Source organism: Thunnus albacares, chromosome 1, assembly GCF_914725855.1.
Source record: "Thunnus albacares chromosome 1, fThuAlb1.1, whole genome shotgun sequence".
Taxonomy (NCBI): Eukaryota; Metazoa; Chordata; class Actinopteri; order Scombriformes; family Scombridae; genus Thunnus; species Thunnus albacares.
This window is the reverse complement of record NC_058106.1, coordinates 21,585,910-21,605,301: the sequence shown is the minus strand read 5'-3', so window position 1 is coordinate 21,605,301 and position 19,392 is coordinate 21,585,910. Positions and strand designations below refer to the sequence as shown.

The following is a 19,392-nucleotide window of genomic DNA, read 5'->3' as shown; positions in this document are numbered from 1 at the left end:
GAACATTTTAAGAGGGAAATAAATGGATTTGGTATTGGCACCTTTTATGTGATAAAATAGGATACCACTAACTCTTTGCACTTTAGTCCATCCTTCCATGTCTTTCCAAACAAGACAGAATCAGGTAAGAAGCATGCAATCGACTGTGGAACGAACATGAAGGAGTGCACTGGGGGAAGGGGACTAAGAATATTAACCCAAGAGCCTGAGTCCACCCCCTCCTCCAGGCCTTATGTTAGACATCACCAAGAGAAATCCGCTCATTAGGACAGTAAGAAACACATATATCAAACGCAGATAGCTGTCAGTTCTCCTCTGGGGGATCCACCCCTTGGTAGCAGAACAGAAAAGCTGTGTCTTAAGGCCATATATACATGTATATTTACAGTACATCCTGTGTGTGCTGCATACCTTTTATAGGAAAGGTTCCTCCCATGGCACACAGTAGCAGCTGCTATACTACTAGTTAAACATTAATATTATTAGCAGCAGATTCTTAGGAGAGATAGATTACTTTGAAGCCCCTAGGACGCTGCCTGGAAAGGTGATGAGTTTGGAGTTAAAATATTATTTTATTACCTGAATTGTACGTTACAAATATCACATTTAAATTCTTCTTTATTGTGGTTTCCCATTCATTTGCATGAAGGATATTTCTTGAGTTCATTCGATGAATCCACTGTGATGTCAAGGGTTCAAATCTTCTTTTCCTTTATATAAACCTTTATACACTAAGACAAGTAAGATTGTATGATTGTCTGCTAGAGATATAATAAATCATAGGTGATATTACCGTCCCTGTGGATACAGGGAAGTAGGTGACCGTGCTCAGAAAAAGTCTGTATGCTGTTTAATGGACTGACTGTCACACAGAAGACTACCTCTGAAACAGATGGTTACTTGAGTGAGAAAGGTTAGTGACAATCTTCCCTGCCCTTGTCTTTGCCCTTGAGTCATGCAATTTTTTTGAAAGAGGGCAGTTGGCAGCTACCACTCAGCAGTGCAGACAAAAACACTTAAGCTTCTCACTGGAATAGGAGGTGGAGAGGAGCCTGACACTGATGGTGTATGATCATTGAAATTGGACCATGATCTGTTGTGAGATGTCCTTCTGAGGCTGTGACAGAGTGTACATCTTCTGTGGGCCCTTCTTTGGTGAAGATGAATTGTTTGTGATGAAAGCTGTCGAGGTGGGCTGCACTGCAAACTTGTAGCTTGATAGAATGTGTGGTTGTGAATGCAGTCAAGAATGGCATTTTTATTTGCAACAAACACAGCCATTTAAAAATAGTAACGTTAATAGTAAAACATGAAAGGAGCTGTATTACAATGTTTCTATAATATGAATTATTCATGATAGATATTGGATACATTTAGTCCTTAATAATATATTGAGGCTACAGTCCTCTCTCGCATGGTATCTTCATTATCTCCAGTTAGTGAGACAGAACCACTGAATGCGATGAAAGCCCCGCAGGGCTAACACTTTGTCTTACTAACTGTATTAATAAAGCCATAGTGAGAACACACAGGTCAGTTTCTACATACCATAAAGTAGTTTAGCCCAGCTCCTATGTATATAGTGTGCTAATGTATAAAAACTCATTGTGGGCTGTAGGTTTGGTGGATTCTTACTGCATCTAAAAATCTTGATCTCCACAGACAATTGCATCAATAGCATGTCACAGAAACAGAACCCAAGACTAGGACTGTGTCTAACTCAGTTATTAGTGGTTTGATTTAACTTGGACTGTTGAAGTTTCATATTAGCTTAACCTGAAATCTAGGGTGTGCACCCAAAGCCTAATGGTTAAAGTGCATACCACATAACTATAATATCCATGGTTTGTTTCCAGCCAGGGAGCATTGTTGAAAAATCAGAGTTTCCCAGTCGTAATTACGACTTGGATGTTGACAAGAACCCTATTTACAAATAATTTTAAAAAATCAAAATTTATCCTTTAAACCAAACAGTCACACTTGTTGTTCCCACCCCTCTCTGACAGGAGTGCTCCCAATTCTTTCATACTTACTGTTACTACCGTTGTTACAGAGATTTCATATTCAAACACACACTCACACACATGCATTTATGAATTTACAAAGTTTGATTTTATGAATAAAAGTGCAAGTAAATTTATATTTGTAGCACATAGTGAAATTGTGCATGTGTGGATAAAGTTAATCATGTATGTATTTCAACATTTTGGACTGATTAAAGAGTGTACTAGCCTTTGTTGCTTAATTTATTTATCTTTAACATTTTCTGCCTTTATCAAGGAGACGCTGCAGTTCATGGTCTTTTTTACACCAGCCCTACTTTTATCATATTCAATTCAGGTTTTGGCTTCTGTGAGATGGTTTTTCCAAGTGTCCATTTTTCAGTTAAATATAATATCACTTAAATACCTAAAATAATTTTTAAATGCACTTTTTAAAAGGCAATTTGCGTATGTATTTGGAAGACTTCTTAAGTTAGTCTGTGTTACTATATGATTTTTTAAAAAAATATTACATTCTGTTTTCCCTGTCCTCTTCTCTTTTACCACTTTTCCTTATAATTGTGTAAAGTTCTTATGAAATAAAATAAAAAAGTGAAACATCTATTGTACAAATAAATTATACAATTTATAAATGTATGATTAGAAATGAGCTAAAACTATAAATTAATCATTGTGGTATCAGTAAAAAAAACAACTGTTGATGCTGCTGCAGTGGATTTCAGAGAGGTGACTGACACCACCCGACACTAATTGCCTCAGGTGTGCTGCTGATTGTTCAGGTTGTAGTAAAAGGCTACAAGCAGCTGCAGAGCTGCTTTCTAGTGTAACCTCACATCTTTGTTCATACTTTTGCTCACTTCAATGGACTTTCATTTACTTTTTTGCCGCATGTGCTTGATAATTTGGTCGCAGTAATGCCACTCTGAGGAAAAATGTTTACAACACTCAACACGTCAAATTCTGACGACTCCAACCTGTCAAGTGCTGACTCTCAGAGAGTGCTCGAGCTGACTCATCGGTCCGTCAAAGTAAGCATAATAATCGTTTTGGGCGTGATGATCACTTTGGGAAATATTGCAGTTCTCCTGGTTATTACTTCCTCCGTAGCTGGTTGGTCAAGAAGCTCTCGGTACTTCCTCCTCTCTCTCACTGCTGCAGACACTGCGTTTGGACTGCTGGTCATGCCCTTGAATCTCTGGGTGAGTCTGGTAAAGGACTACAGTGAAGGGCCAGATGTGCTTTGTCATGTCGTGGCCTTTTGCAATGCCACAGTCTACTCCACCTGCATGTATACACTGGCCACCATAAGCCTGGAGAGGTACATAGCAGTGTTTTACCCGCTGAAATACTCATCTCTGATGACACGAAAAAGGACATTGCTCCTGATTGCCTTCGCCTGGTGCTTCCCTCCGTGTTTACTTTCGCCAATACCATTTCCAGATGGCATTATCGAGGTTCATTTTTCTACTGCATCACTGGTCTGCAATCCATCCTACTCTACAAACACGGTATACACCCTAAGCTTGACATGTTTTATATTCTTTCCTTGCTCCATCATTATGACATATGCAAACCTGAGAGTGTGGTGCGCTGCCAAGAGACAGAGACTGAAACTACGCAAATACAGCGGTGCGCATCGCCGCAGACACAACGTTGCATCCAGAGTGCTCGTGCCTGTGATGGCAGCCTACTACACCTGTTGGACACCCTGCATGGCAGCTATGATCTACAATGGTAAGCATGAAATAAGCAGTGGGAATAAGCTTCAAAGGGGGTTCATTGCAAGAAAGACTAAAAAATCGCCATTAGGATTTTGTTGATGAAACTCCTTTTGTGGGATTTCTTAGAATAATATAGAAGATGGATGGATGTCTGTGACTTTCTTACAACTCTTTCACATCATGGTACAAGTACAAATTGGCCTGAACATATAGTTTTGCTCCAATCTGCACATTTACCATATTTTGGCTCATCTCTCTATACATTTAGACAAATAGTTAAACTTGGCTTCTAATAAAATCAAAACAAAATTGTTCAACTTTCAACGAGTGGAAAATACCTACAGATGCAAAACTAAATATAGAAGTCACAGGAAACATTATTCCTTCAAGAGGGAAAACCACTCTGGACATTTCTCTTTTGTTAAGGAGCTTAATGAGGTAGCCACTGCATCCTGGTGATATAGAGTATATCAATCACTATAAATAGATTTATTTATTTGGATCTCCATTAGCTTCTACAATGTGGTTGCTAGTTTTCCTTAGGTCCACTATAACTGTTGTGAAATATATAAAAACTGCTCTTGCAACACATTTTGTATGGCTAGGTTCCTTGTGTAGTGTAAGTTGGTGTAGTGTAGTAGTTTTTTTGGACAAGGACTATACATGGGAAGTGTCATATTGTTATTGTACAGCTTTAAATTGTGTTGGGTCATACAAAAAGTACGTCAAAGTTCAAACAATGCTTTCTTGATATTGTGTTTTGTATGCTTGACTAGAATTTCTGCCTTCAAATGGGTCCTAAACACTCCTATGTTTAGGACCCATTTGCTCTTAAAGAATGTAACTTTAATGGCTATTTCCCCCTTTATAAATCCATCCATCAATTTCGACAGGGATTGTACTGAGAGAAATGGCTGTCAAAGTTATTTATGTAATTCTGGGCATGAATATACTGATTCATGGCCAGTTTTATGAGTCAGACCTTTTTTGACTTTTTCTCATTTACCCCCACCATGTGCTGTCTTGGAGTAATCAAGTGGAGTCACAGCTGAATATTTTTAGAATTGGAAATCTTTTTCCAAAAAGGGCTGTAATTCATCTGATATGGATGAAAATCCCTGCAAAATGAAGCTGAAAGTATTAACTTAAACTTCAAAGTGAGCTAATGTCCAAATGATAGTGAGCATCACTGCAACGTAGTCATCTCTTAATTTGTACTTTTATATCTACATGTTAAGTTAATGACTTCATATCACTGCTGTCAAGGGAATGACTCACAATAAAATGTTGAAATATTACATACTCATTTACATATTTTCTGACCCACAGCACTCTCAGGTAGCAGTGTACCAGAGTGGATTGAATTTGTGGTGGTATGGCTGCCAACCTCCAATGGTTTCCTCAACTGCATCTTCTACTTCTGGATCAACAGAAGCTTCCGCAGGAAATTCCACCTCATCCTCCAGAGGCTGGCTCTGGCCCTCTGCCCCGAACTGGCCAAAACCCTTGGGTGCTGCACTACTTCAAATACACAGTTTGTGTCAGGAATTCTGGATAATAACAACAGTGTCCATGAGCGGTCCTCCAGTGTGTCCTCTACCTGCACCCTGCTGAGTTTGGCTTAGGACTTCTTCACCTGCGCCACTGGCATGTTAGAGGACATGGTCAAGGACCTCTGTATTGTCTTGCTTTGTGTGACTGGGCTGGTCAACTGAGGCCAAGTCATTGGCGTATCCATAGAAAGGCATTAAGTGTGAGAACTAGAGTAATGGGTCACTGAGTTGCAATGCAAATGGTTTGATACTAAGACAGGCTATGACAGCTATGAAAAAACTTGAGATGTCCACTGTGCACTCTACTTCATTATTATTTGAGTTATTTTGATTGTTGTATATGTTTTTTTTCTTTGTTTTTTTTTAAAATCAATTTTCAATCTAAAAATTGTGTTCTGTTGACTGGAACACAAGCTCAGTTTATAACTTATTTGGATTTTTTTTTTGTTTTACCCACACACACATCTGTTGCCAAGATGTGATGCAGACTTTACCTCTTAAATCACTTTTTAGTTGTTTTATAGTTAGCCTTCAACCTAGTTCATGCCCCAGAAATATCCACCATCACTTTCTGTACAGCTATAAAATGAGTATTTTAACATTGTCAGATTCTGCATGTGTGGATTTGTTGCTTAAGTCAACATATTTCACTTCAAACATTCAATACTAGTCGATTAGTTCATCACAAGAAACTGGTATTTAGACTTCTATTCACAATACATTTCATGAACCAGCATCACTATTTGATTACTTTGAGGGATTGAGCATGTCTACCTTTTCCTCAATTTAAACTGTGAGTCGGAGACCTTGGCATATAACAGCTGGGAGAAGTTAACCTTTAAGTCACAGCATTTCAGTGTATGCAAGGAGAAAAGTAATTAAGCAGCCACACTGTAGAAAGGTCACCACATTTGTGCTGGCAAGAGATAACTTGGGTAACTTCTGAGGCTGTGGTTGTTTACTTTGAGCTATTAATCCCATGATGTACCCCCTCAGTATATTCTACTACAGCAGGGCTTCAACTTGGCAATGACCATGTCATCTTGTCTGAATAGAGTTTACTGTCATGAAGGTTGATTTAGATTTAATCTTGGTAATCCTCCCAAAACATTCAACAAAAAATGACATTTAGAACCATTTTATGCAACTTATTTTAGTTTTCAGAATGCTGTGTAGTGTCACCATGATTCATTTTGGGCATTAGCAGTGGTGACCCTCTCCACAAAGTTGTAGACATCAGAAAATGTCTTTCACTAAATCATGTGAGGGAAATGACTTCAATATGACCTTTTGTATAAATTAATTTTGTTATGTTTCTAAAATCCTAATATTATAAAGAATTAAGAAATAACTTGATAATGTATTGGTTTATGAATTATCTATGAAATAAAGCATTGTGCCTTTTGAATTGTGTCTTTTATTTTAAATAAAAAAAGGAACAAATCTGAAATTAATTGAAAATTGTAAAGTGTTAATTACTGTCTGCTCTTTGTGCAGTGCACTAAATAACAAAACAGTCTCGTCAAAGGACTGGAAAGAACAGTGTAACTTACAACACCTGAGTCTTGTCATGCTGTTCAGCACTCTGCATGAGCTGCTCTGCCCTGTCTGACAAAATACAGCATGGTTTTATTCCTGTGAACATTTACTGCTTTAGTATGCTGTGGATGTATCTCCCAAACCTGAAGCTAGGTGTTTGGTAGAACTGCAGAAACTTCCACTATAATACTAGGTGCCTTGACACTGCTGACACTTTGCTGCTTACTCTCGCCTCTGCTTGCAATTTTCTGCTGATAATCTTCTTCTTTTTCCTCCGTGAGAAACTATGAGCAGCTTCCCCTAGATACTTATAAATCACTGGGACAGTAATTTTTTGTAGATGCAGTAAGCTAATGCCATATTTCAATATTTTTATGACCTCCTCAGTACTACGTGAGCATGGCCTACCAACAATTATTTTGTTTTTATTGCAGGAAGTGGAGGTCAAAATTGTGAGCATTTCATGCTTGCAGTGTTTCCTTATACCCAGTGTGCAAAAATTTAATTCAGGGGTTTATAATTGCTACTATCTTAGAACAGTATACAGCATTAAAACAGCATTCATTTCTTATATTAGATGACCATAAAATTAAATTAGAAGTTTGTTGTTGGTTTAGGGTTACAATGTCAGCGGTGTTAATTCTGTAAGACTATTTTGATATATGTAATGAAAGTCTCAAAGGAGGTAGGCTATGTATTGTTTAACTTATTGATGAATGTTCCAGGAGCTTGAGGATCACTGAGGATAAATATAGTATAGTGTGACTATTTAATGTAAAAGATATCTCTGTTAGCAGTTACATATCTTATCATGTAATTAAACAATAGATGGCTGGAAGTATAACTACAGTGAGTTAATTTATGCACAAACATTTGACACGTCATTGAATTTTGGTAATATTTGTTCTCTGTGTTTAGTTTCTCTAAAATTTTCATCTAATAAAATGTCTGATGAATAATCATTAGAGTTGGATTATGCTAATTACTACCTACCAGTTCCATGTTAGATAACAGGTTGAGTCGAGGGGTATGGGGTTAAAGAACATTACTGAATACAGTCAGGAGATGAGAGCATAATGCTCTGGCTTCTGCATATTCAACGGGTAAAGATTTGATTGATTGTGTGTCTGGTGTTGTTCCTGGCAAGAGAACAACAACACAACAACAGGTTTATATATACATTCAGTATATTTAGGCCATCAACTTGTTTGTGAAGGAACTACAAGAAAGAATGCAAAGAATGAGGATAGAAAGGAAGTAAATATAGCAGATGCACTTCCTTAGTACATGTAAATAGTATTAAATTGTTTGCAAATTAGTAATGAAATGTTGATATGAGGCAGGTATAATGTATTCAGGTAGAAATGGATTTGACAGCTACACTTTTTATTGTTTCAATGTGGCACTCTTTGCATTTAATATGATATATTTTTATTTATTACCTCATTGATGTGGTGTGATGCAAGGATTCAGTTTAAGTGACTCGGCAGGGAGGAAAAAATGTATTAGTTGAGGGAAAACAGCTGAATTTAATCCTTTAATGTCTAAGTCCTTCAGAGGAGATGGGTAGTTGGGAATGTTCTTATTGTGAGCGGTGAGTGTTTTATTGAACCTTTTAGGCAGTTGTCAAAGCTGCAAGATCCTCTCGGGATTCCCTCTGCAGACAGAACATTTGACACTGGTTCTCTGTTTGGAGATGCATCTCTGCTACCAAAGTGTTCCTGCGTACAAATGTGGAATTTGATCTTAATATTGCCCCATGGCAAAACAAATCACGGTAATATGTAGTATACTATGAATACTTGACCATTTCAAATAGCTCAAACCACTTTCAGAGATCATGTTTAATTCTGCAGCATCCATAAGTGTTTTTTCTAGCCGTTGGAGATTTTTGCCGAGCCAGTCTCCCAGGACACTAGAGTGTTGTGCATTAGCAGCCTCAGTTCTCCTTGAGGATGACTGCTGATAGAAATGACAGGCCCATTCAGTCATGGGGAGTGATGTTTATCTGAGGGTTTCCTATACTCCCACAGATACAATATGCTGTCTCATAAGGGCTCGTCATACTGTCTACTTTGGTCATTATTGCTGACATGGATATAAAATGGTCAGTGGTTTTAATACTCCTTGGATGAAAAACTGAAAAAATATCTACAGCTGAGATCTAACAAATTTCAGAAACATTTCTTACTTTGGTTTACTGTACAGAAAATTGGAGACACCACAGTTAAAAAGCTCCAAATGTAAATACTTCTAAACTAGTGCAAAGCAGTTTCAGACACAAGCAAGAGTGGAAAAACAGAAACAAGCCCCGTATCAGTTTAGTCAGTATATTGTCTCTGGATATTACAGTCAACCATCTCATTGCACACAGTCTTTATCAGTATCACACTATCGCAGAAACAATGTTGAAGGTTGTTGTTTTTTCATCATTGCATAATGTCTTTCCCACCATGTGTGACGGCGTTGTTTTTATCGTGTTTTCCGCTCTTCCGTGCACATGGAAACCTGGAGATAAACACTGCTAAATTGTGTGATGAATGTATTAGTGTGGGTGCATAAGTCAGATTAGCCATCTTTATATATATATATATATATATATATATTTCACTGTTTGTGGTAGATTGCTAAATGAAACAATAAACATATTAACATCTTGAGGCTGTAGTGCCACCTTGTGTTTATACTGAGCATGGCAGAGCATTTAAACATAGCTTTATAATACTTTCTGTTTCTGAGGTGCTGCAAAATAGAACAAACTGGTTGAAATTTGTTGGTGTTTTAATCTAAAGGTCACAATTGAGACTGATATTTTACACTTGTTATTGTTGAGCATGTGTTTTTCATCATCAGAGTGTCTCTCTATCACTTGTTGGTTGATGTTAATGTGTTTATGAAACCAAAAATCAAAAGGTATATTGTTCAGTAACATGCTTTGTTTTTTAACCAATTCATCAATTAAGTAAATACAAAACCATTGAGGGGCCATCCAGTTCTTGATATGCCCCATCTGATTAAATAGAATGAATCAATGGGTGTTGATTTGGGCTTTTTGTGGTTTGCTGGTCATGGGCACTCTGCGCTGTGAGGGCTCTTATGGATGCTGCAGATTGAAAGGCTTTAATTTCAATCACTGCTTCCTGCTTCTCTCCACAGGAAAGTAGCTGAGGGGAGCAAGCATATTCAGGACTCAAGTACTATTCACTGTGTGCTGGTATTGCACTATAAAATAGTTACCTAAGAAACACAAATCAGCATATGAGTGCAAAACCACATCATCAGCTACATTATGTGATTTTCACATTAATTCACACTGGCAAAATTAATACATTTTTCACAAGATTATTAAGATTATGCACTCATTTCTTTATGCCTCTCACCTGTAAAGCATTAAGTGGACTCTCACTATTAATTATTTGCTGCCAACCACTGCATTGATGATACGGTGTAACACGTCAGGATTTTAATGCTGTTTATTTTTAAAAGGAGCTCATGGCTTCCAGTCAACAAAGTATGAATGAACACCCCTCTAAGCTACTGTAGCCAAAAGGACCACAGGGTGAAACTGAACCCAGCTGTTCTATTTTTCATGTATTCTCTTCAAATTAGCACAGTAGTGTCACAACATGCTGTCAGTTATTGAGTTCATAAATATGTAAAAGAAAAGGAGAAAGAATTTGCCTTTCCGCTTGTAATTGTCTTAGACAGTATTTATACAGCAGCCTGGGGGAATATGTTAAAACAATGATGTGCTAAACCAACAATAGTGACCAAAGAGGACACAAGGCTGACAGATTTATTCACCAGAGCCACCTCACCGGATGACAAAGTGATGAGTGTGAGTGGAGCTGCTTCCATCAAAGGTGTTAGATGAAATTGAAATCCAGATTGCTCAACCTGCATTCGTTTCCCCGACTACTCTGTACTTGTGTTTGAGCTTATTTCTTGTTCCCAGCATCAACCTGTCATTTCTAACCTAGCAATCGATGTCCCTCAACAATGATTAAGGTCATCATTTTGGCGTCTAAGAGCCTCCTGCTCAGTTCAGAAGCTGATTTTCAGATACTGTCTGTCTGTCTCTGGGTAAAATCAGTTTGGTAGCCTAGATTGTCATTTGTAGGCACCAGGCTGGTGTCCCTCCTTTGTGATCATGTAAACTTTGTGCTTCATCATTCTACCATATCTAACAAGTCTATGAATCAGAAAATAAACTAGTTTTAAACTCTGCACCAGCAAGCATGCGTTCACTCCTTGCAAGAGACTACAGCATGAATGGGTATTTCACTATATCCACTTCAAAAGCAAATGTATAAGTAACACACATTAACAATTGGCAGGATCATTGATGTCTTTTGATCTAACAATAGAGGAGGAAATATTTACCTTTTAATTCATTTTTAAAAGCCTTTCATAATTGTTTCATTCAGACACTCCAATTAGGGATGTTTTGGGGCCTTGACTGTAATGAATGCAGTCTATAAACTGAACTGGATGCAATGCCTCCCTCAGCCTCGCATAAAAGTCTTCCTACATGCAGTCATATTCAGTGGTGACTCGACTCATTTACAGGTCATTCACAGAGCACTTGTGACTGTATCTGTTTGAATGTTTTGTTGTATTTGTCTTACATTAATAATTAAATGGTTGCAAACTAAAACTAGCGAAAATCTTCACCCCATACTCTAAATACTGTAATGTCTTAAATTATTTACAAACTACATCAAGGCCACTGATGCTGTTTTAAAGATTCATTTTATTCAAAGAGGCTTTTAATGACATGAAATGGCGGTTGAATGCAAATAAATGGCAATTTAAAGTTGATCTAGTAAATTTTCTGCAAATCCGCAAATAATATCATGGTCACATGTAAAAATAGCAGCAAGTTATATTCCTAAACAATGAAGTCTTTTGTGTTAACAGACTGTTAATGGATTTCAAATTATTATGGTCTTTGTAGTTGGAAAATGCTTTTTCCAATAGTAATATGAAATAAAAATAATGGCAATGTCTATTTCAGAATATTCAATGGACAGTGATTTTGCAATGCAAAACTGAACTGAACCAAATCATATTTATGAGTACCAAGATCTGAAAAGCAACCTAATGAAATCAAAGACAACTAAAATACATTGCATTAAATATGTAGTTACCAATTGCAGATTCAAAGACTTGCATCTATGGCTCTAATGACAACTGCCAAGTCAACCAGTTTGCCAACAGCGGCCAATCAAGAAACACAAACTGGACTTCATTCAAAACATCTCAAACCCTTCAGTGACAGCTGACAATACCAATAACCCAAAACGAAAAGTGAAGCTAAACCACAATGAAAGAAAGTTGTGAAAAAGCATCAGTTAAATAACAAATGACAAAACATTTTAAAACAGAACAATCAAATAACAAATAGTTCTCTTCTGTCAAGGGGATTCACTCAAGTTATTCCTTTTCAGCCATCATATCTGAGTTATAAAATATTGTTTTATTACATACTACATTAATTTATATACATCTGTTAATCAGGTATTTTTAACATTTACAGAAATTCCTGGCAGCAGAACTGTAGAAAACAAGGGGACAAATCATAACACATTCTATACCTTAATTAATTAATGACAATATAATTTACCACCAATTTCAAAAGAAACAGACACATTTGCATGATTAGAAAGGTTATGTGTTTAAAACCAAGTGATGAATGCAATCAAGCAGAGCTGAACACCAGAACTGTGCAGTAAGGAGTGAATGGAATAAATTCATAAGTCAAACTGACTTAGGTAGCAGTAGCATTTCTAAGAAAATAAAAACTATGTATCTATGTATTGAAACCCTTGCAGCGTCTTGTAAAAAAAAAAAAAAAAAATACTCCCACTCTCCTTCAGTGTTTCCATTTTGTCTGTGTACAAATGGTTGTTGATAAACCAGGCAGTAAACAAAAAAAGTTTTTTCTGAGTGGGCGATTGGCTAATTAACATATAAAGACCAAACTGGGTCAAATGCATATGAATATGTAAGTTAAAGACAACATTTTACAATTATGAAAACAGGCATAGTGACAATGAAATACAAAGAAACTGAAGGCAGACAATTTAATAAAGTCTCTGCCCAACTGCCTATTAGGTGCTCTCAATGCATGTCGATGGACAAAGGACAAAAGTACTTTATCAAACTGCTCCCCTCCTTTTCTTGTTGCAAAGGATGCAGACACTCCCAACAGTAACTGTGTGCGTTCAGTGTGAGGAGGTTTTGGTCAAACATTTCAAGGCCTCCAGATGAAAAGAATGAGATGAAAACAGAATGTCAGCACTCAAGAGGACTTGTGTTCAAACATATAGTAGCGATACACGATACCAATGACAGTTGCAGCGATAGCAGGTATCAACCACGTGGTCCAGGAGCTGCTGGAAAACAGAAAACACTTTTTGAGTAATGATAATGATATGAACAACTTATGCTAGTGGCTTGTGAAAATCAAAATCCTAAAATGCCAAAATCTATAAAAATATAACTTTAAAAATACCTTTATGTAGCTAAAACACTTGAGTTGAACAGCGCACATACTTACAAGGACTCATACATATAAAGCAGCTCACTTGCTCTTTCTCTCTATATTCTGTTTACTTTCTATTCCCAGAAGTATTTTCTGAGTCGTCCATGCAACAAGAGAACTTTATTTAATGCAAACTACAATGATCAATGTTCTCTTGCAGCAAGAAACTTAATGTTTTTGTGCATGAGCACAAAAAAATACATGAAGACTGATGTATGACCTGTTTGATTGAAAAAAAAAAAAATCTGTATTTTCTGTACAGAAAATAAAATAATTGTGAGAAAGACAGAGGATGTATTGTACATCATGATGACTGACCTGGACTCTCCTGAATTTGTGGCATTTGCGTCCTGTAGCAGAAAATGGGGAAAAAGGAAAACGTATTAAAAAGAGACACAGTAACTACAACCCAAAACCTTTGCATCTTTTTTGTAAATTCTGTTCCAGCGACTTTTCTATTACAGTTTTGGTTAGATGAACAGACGGTGGAGCTTACCTTTGCCGGTTCCTTTTTTCTGTCATCCTACAAAGAAAATAAATACATCAGTATTACTATTTTGATGTGATGGTTGACAAATTAACATTCACACACATGCTCAAAACTCCAGATGTAATGATATGAATTATCCTCTTAATATTTGTGAATGTTGACCTACATAATGTCACTTCACATGAGCACCTGTAACAGAAAACCTTGGAGCTTGCACATATGCCAACCAATAATCCTGTTGATAGTACCATCACTGTCACAAGTGTGATGCTTCAATTTCAGTCAGATATAATAATTCAGAAAAAACTGAATCTTAAACAGCACAAAAAGCTGATACATAGAAAACTGTCTCATTTTCTGTCACTGTTTTTTGAGTGTTGTCAGAGGGTTGCCTTTGTATTTGCTGTCACTTAACGCCACATCAACAGTGATAAAAATTCTAACTATACCATAACCTTTTGTATTTTTTTTTTTTACCATGATATATATATGTTGATTACTGTTCCATCACTACCTGCTATTATAACTACTTCTTAAGGGTGCTCTGTAAATTGGCTGATGAGCTCAGTCATAACATTATAATGTTGGGTGGAAAAGATCAAGTGTGTTTTATCACTCAGCAGAATTTATTGCCTGATGCTCCCATTCTATCACATGCCTGTTTTGAGACTTCTGGCATATAGTCATGCTCTTTGTCCCCCAGGACATGGTCTTTTCCAGCCACTCTTCCATGCAGACTAGATTTGTAGTGCCTGCTGTCCTACTGGCAAGATCTCCCATTGTAATTTCCAATTTTGCCCAGTTTAGTTGGATGATATTTCCATATTATTTCTTAACAATGCATGGATGAAAACCAGCGGCTAGGCTGAAAGTAACATGGGAGAGACATAAAAAAACAACTTTAGAGTTCTATGCTTGGCATAATTTGATGCTTTCTCACTAGACAGAACTATTGCTCACATGACAACCTTGTCTAAACGACGTCACAAACCAATTTCCATTTGAATCATGACATCTCCCTCAATTTGCTAATAAGCATGCAAAACCCAAATTATTACACCATCTTGTGATTCCAGGCACCTTTTTATGTGACAAATAGCTACTTTATTCTCAAAGCAATCTGATGACACCAATAAATTACACTGCTTGATTACATTAGATTTAAGCAATGATAATGATTTTTTAGACGTTAAACTTCTGTATTTGACAAAGTGAAATGGACATTATCTCAAAATACAACAGGTGGGAAACCAGGCCTTTCAGAGCTAACAGAGATCTTACCATGTGAAGCTCCCCAATGAAGTACTGCTCGAGCATCTCCCTGGCATCTGTGGAATGACCCACATCCTCAAAGCTCTCTGTTGCATCTGTACCCCCCTGCTCCAGCAAAACCTCCTCACCTCCTGGATGCTGAAATCATAGAATGGGTTAACACATAGTGTTGAGCTAATTTCCTGATTTACATCATACTCATTATGTAACTTAAAGTACATTGCCCCACCCATTGCAAGTGACATCCCACCCCTCTCCCTGTATTTCCATTTTATGCTACTTCACACTCCTATGCCACTACATTTGAGAGGGAAATATTGCAGGTTTTTTATCCACTACAACAGCTACAGCATTAAAATGCTGTGAACGTGTGGTTCACAGCAACTCCTCTGGAACAGATTCACCAAAATACAATTTTCACAATTAGCCTAAATAACTGGAAATTGCTACAAGTAATGTCGATTGACAATGTTCCTGGATAAGGACGGGTTCACAATTTTTCAAGTCTGTCTTTAAATAACAGCCAGGTGCTCAAATTAATGTTGAAATAGGTTTTTCTTGCTATAATCATTCCTCCTGTTCATACTGGCCATTAGAAGATACCCTCATAATGCACTTACAATGCGAAAGATGTGGGCCAAAATCCACAAGCCTCCTTCTGTGCAAAAATGTATTTAAACATTTATCTGACACTAATATGAAGCTTATCAATCAAGTAGCTATCTTTCAACATTACAATCTTTTTAGTGCCAAAGTCCCTCTTTTTGTTACTATACTTCCATCGCAGCTCAACAGGTCCGAGGAAACACAAAGAGGGAATTTGCTGCTAAAAAGACTGTAAATGTGGCAGATATCCACTTGATATGACTAACTCAGACTGCTGAAGCCTCACATAGACTTTTAAATGATTTTTTGTGCAAAGTGACTGTGTGGACACACTGTGGATTTTGGCCCCCATCATTTACATTTAAAGTGCATTTGAAGGGGACCTTTTAATAGTCACTATGAACAGGGGGAATGATTACAGCGAGGAAAACCTCTTTAAGTGTTCATATGGGCACCTGACTGTTGTTTTCAGACAGACTTAAAGCATTATGAACCTGTCCTTTAAAGCTAATATTACCCAGTTATATTGGTGCATGTATAACGTTATGAAAATGGTGAGTACCTACTCAACTAAACGCTAGTTCTGGTTAGTTTAACAGCTAACTGGACAACTGACAGCTGGCTACTATTTCTAGTTTTCACAGCTATGCTACTGTAGTTTGCACCGAGGAACGTTAGCTAAGTATCGCTTGACGTAACCTTGCCTGAACCATACAGTCTACGGTTTGACCCCGAGTTAACTTGAAATACTGGCAGACTTTGAACGCAGGTGTTTCAGTTTAACGAGTGACCGTGTTAACTGGCGACTTTCAGCCGAATGCTTCCGTGGTTGACGTAGTGACGGCTGCCATTGAAAACACGAACAGAACGCCTCATCAATCTTACTTCAATCAATACTCATCTGTGTTTATTATATACGCTAGCCATTTACGTAAGTTAAATTGTGTTCAACAAGAAGCATTCGCCTCTCGTAACGTTTCTTATGATGCTGGAAACGAAACGTAGTCTATAAATTGGAACTGCAGCTGTAACAATTAGCTTATCTTGGGGTTTACATTGTATACACACAACACAACAGTGTGTGGCTCGATATTGTGTACAGACAGTGTGATTATCCGGTTTGACCAGCCTACTGTCTGATTATCTTGTAACCCATCAGTGTGGGATACTGCAAAGAGATTTTGCGTTTCCTCTCAAACAAGATAACATTTAAAAGGATTCATTTAAGTGAAATAAGTGAAAAAAAATGTTAATGCTTCTTGTTGGCGACACCATTTAATTTACATAAGGCTTTTACGAGGACACCTACGTTTTCTATTCGCGTTATCAACGTCTGCCGTCACTAGGAGCAACCACGGACGAATTCGGCTTTAAGTCACCAGCTAACACGGTCGCCCGTTAAACCGGAACACCGGATAGACTCGCTGCTCGTTAATAGCCAGTCAGTAAAGGTTACACGTCCACACACGCTGCTAACAACCCCTTTTGTAATTCCAGGAAGTAGATTTAGCCAAAGGGAGGTAACCAGATGCTTAAAGCAAAAACTTAAAAATTATGACAACATTATCCAAAAGTTGCCGCTACTACCTGACAAAAAGTGTGTCTTACCTCTTCAAGGAAACCTGTGATGTCGTATACTTTATCGTGGATGATGAGCCATGTGTCACTGCTCATATTATGTACTCTTATTTCTTCTAATGTGTAATATTTTACACCTCCTTCTACTGTTTCGCCGTTTTCCTCAACATTGGTGTCATTGGCAGGTCTACAGTCTGTGTCGATGAGGTTGTCGTTAATTTCTTCACCCATTTTAACGTTAATGCGAATAAACTATATCGACTGATCAGCTAGCCAGCGTTAGCTTCTGTTAGCCAGATATGGATGTAACGCTAGTTAGCCACGACTAGATCAGTTTGCGTCCTGTTTGAACAACACTATTAGTGCTCGTAGAAAGAAGATAACATAAAAACCAGTATTACAACAAAAATGCTAAACAATTTTGGCTTACAAGACAACCCCCCAACCCGGCACATCAGCAGACATGAGAAACAGACCAATGACATGCGTGTTACTTTACCGTCTAACGCAAACACTACAACTGACCAATGAAATCGCGACTTTCGAGGTGGTAACCAATCAAAATCGACCACTTGATGATCATGAGACTGAAAATTGCAAAGGTTTCAACTGTGCGCCGTCATTGCGCATACGTGTTTTTATAACAACCTTTGCGTGAGCCTATGTAACATTTTTTTGTATGGGGATATTTTTTAAGTATTGAGGATAATTTTTCCCGTTTCCACTGCAGACCTGAGATTCATTTGTGAAAACCTAGAAAAATAAAGAGCATACATTTATGTCTCTTCACATGTTACTTAGGAATATTAACTTCGGTTTCTTCAGTAATTAATAATTCATAGAGGTTGTGTAAGTTATCAGAATCATCTTTATGGGCCACATATGTTTGGATAAGGAATTTGACTCTGGTTTAGTGGCTCTCAATGTACTTACACAGAATATTAACACAACAATCTTCAGAAATATACACAAGGAATGACTATATATAGGTGAAACCATTTCTGTGAACTGTAAATGGGATACAAATAGCACAAAAAATAGTGCAAGGAGTGATGAGATAAATATTAAATGGTAAGAAAAAAAGACATCTTACTTTATATATAAATAGGTAGTTGTGTACAGTATATTACACATTTTGTATTTTAAACTAAATAAATATGTATAATTTGTAGGTACCATGGATATTGTGTTACCTACAGTGATAGTCACCTTTTCTTAGTTTTTGGGAATTGAATTGGACTGTTGTAAAGCATCAAATTTTAATGTATATTGAATATAAGTACTGTACTAAACTGATTTTATGTTTTTACATGCGGGAGTAACTTGCAGTGGTGTCCTTTTCTGATGTAATTGATAGAAGTACTGATGTACTATTTTTTGTGCTGGTAGGGGGCCAGTAAAGCATATGTATGTGACTGATAAGTCAGTGTAGCAACCACAAGATGATAGTGGTAGATAAGTATGCAAATGGATCAACATTGGCATGTAAAGTCTAGATTTAATGCACTGCAGCCCAAAACAGCGACACTTAAGATACTTAGGAGTATTTGTTGCCTGTATAAAGTTCAAATCGTGTCCCTTACCCCGCCCTATCTTAAGAAAGTGCTTGAATACCTTTGTACACCGTGCTAAAGTCTGAATGTAGTTTGCCCTAATATAACCTCCCATATGAACTACTGTGTCAAAGAGAGACTGATAACTCAGTGCAACAGTCATGGATAAATCCAAATAAACCATCAATTTAAATATCACTGTTTGCAATATTCATTATGAACCAAATGAAAAACAGAAACATTGTAAGAGGATTAACTGATTAACTGAAAAATTCCTGGCCTCTCCTACTGCAACAAATACTGTGCATATGTTTGCAATTTAGATACTTTATTCATGTTGTTGAAGATGTTTTGCAGTGGGCATTATGTTAAGACTTTTACTGAAATGCAGTAACATAACTATCAATACATTTTTAACCTAAAATGTGCAGTTAGTACCACAACTAAGAGCCTTTTTATGGATTTGTGCAAAACCCACAGGGTTATGCCAAAACACCATGCACAGATATCAGTTTCTTCAGTTTTCCCAG

The 19,392-nt window shown here is 37.2% G+C and overlaps 2 protein-coding genes across 3 annotated transcripts; one reads left to right on the top strand and one right to left on the bottom strand.

The window, feature by feature from the left end:
- The first annotated feature begins 2,743 nt into the window (after positions 1-2,743).
- zgc:162592 (uncharacterized protein LOC561993 homolog) lies at positions 2,744-6,685 on the top strand. Its single transcript, XM_044360730.1, has 2 exons — positions 2,744-3,737; positions 5,054-6,685. The coding sequence occupies exons 1-2, from the start codon at positions 2,936-2,938 to the stop codon at positions 5,347-5,349; spliced, it is 1,098 nt and encodes a 365-aa protein (XP_044216665.1). The 5' UTR covers positions 2,744-2,935; the 3' UTR covers positions 5,350-6,685.
- Positions 6,686-11,551: 4,866 nt separating this feature from the next.
- Positions 11,552-17,833, bottom strand: LOC122980881 (cytochrome b5). Of its 2 annotated transcripts, none has more exons than XM_044349305.1 (5): positions 17,340-17,833; positions 15,135-15,263; positions 13,860-13,886; positions 13,682-13,713; positions 11,552-13,214 (listed from the first exon to the last, which is right to left on the bottom strand). In XM_044349305.1, exons 1-5 carry the CDS (start codon positions 17,538-17,540, stop codon positions 13,121-13,123), a joined length of 483 nt encoding a protein of 160 aa, XP_044205240.1. In that variant the 5' UTR covers positions 17,541-17,833; the 3' UTR covers positions 11,552-13,120. The 2 variants fall into 2 exon arrangements, with proteins under 2 accessions (XP_044205240.1, XP_044205248.1); XM_044349313.1 differs by having other exon boundaries at positions 11,552-13,211; positions 17,340-17,832.
- Positions 17,834-19,392: the final 1,559 nt, after the last annotated feature.

Bases quoted from the DNA above. Each gene is read 5' to 3' on its own strand.
- zgc:162592 (XM_044360730.1), top strand. From the start codon at position 2,936: ATGTTTACAACACTCAACACGTCAAATTCTGACGACTCCAACCTGTCA. The intron at 3,738-5,053 runs GTAAGCATGAAA...TCTGACCCACAG, and splicing joins GGCAGCTATGATCTACAATG to CACTCTCAGGTAGCAGTGTA.
- LOC122980881 (XM_044349305.1), bottom strand. From the start codon at position 17,540: ATGGGTGAAGAAATTAACGACAACCTCATCGACACAGACTGTAGACCT. The intron at 13,714-13,859 runs GTAAGCTCCACC...TTTCTGCTACAG, and splicing joins GAAAAAAGGAACCGGCAAAG to GACGCAAATGCCACAAATTC. The intron at 13,215-13,681 runs GTCAGTCATCAT...TCTGTTTTCCAG, and splicing joins ACAAATTCAGGAGAGTCCAG to CAGCTCCTGGACCACGTGGT.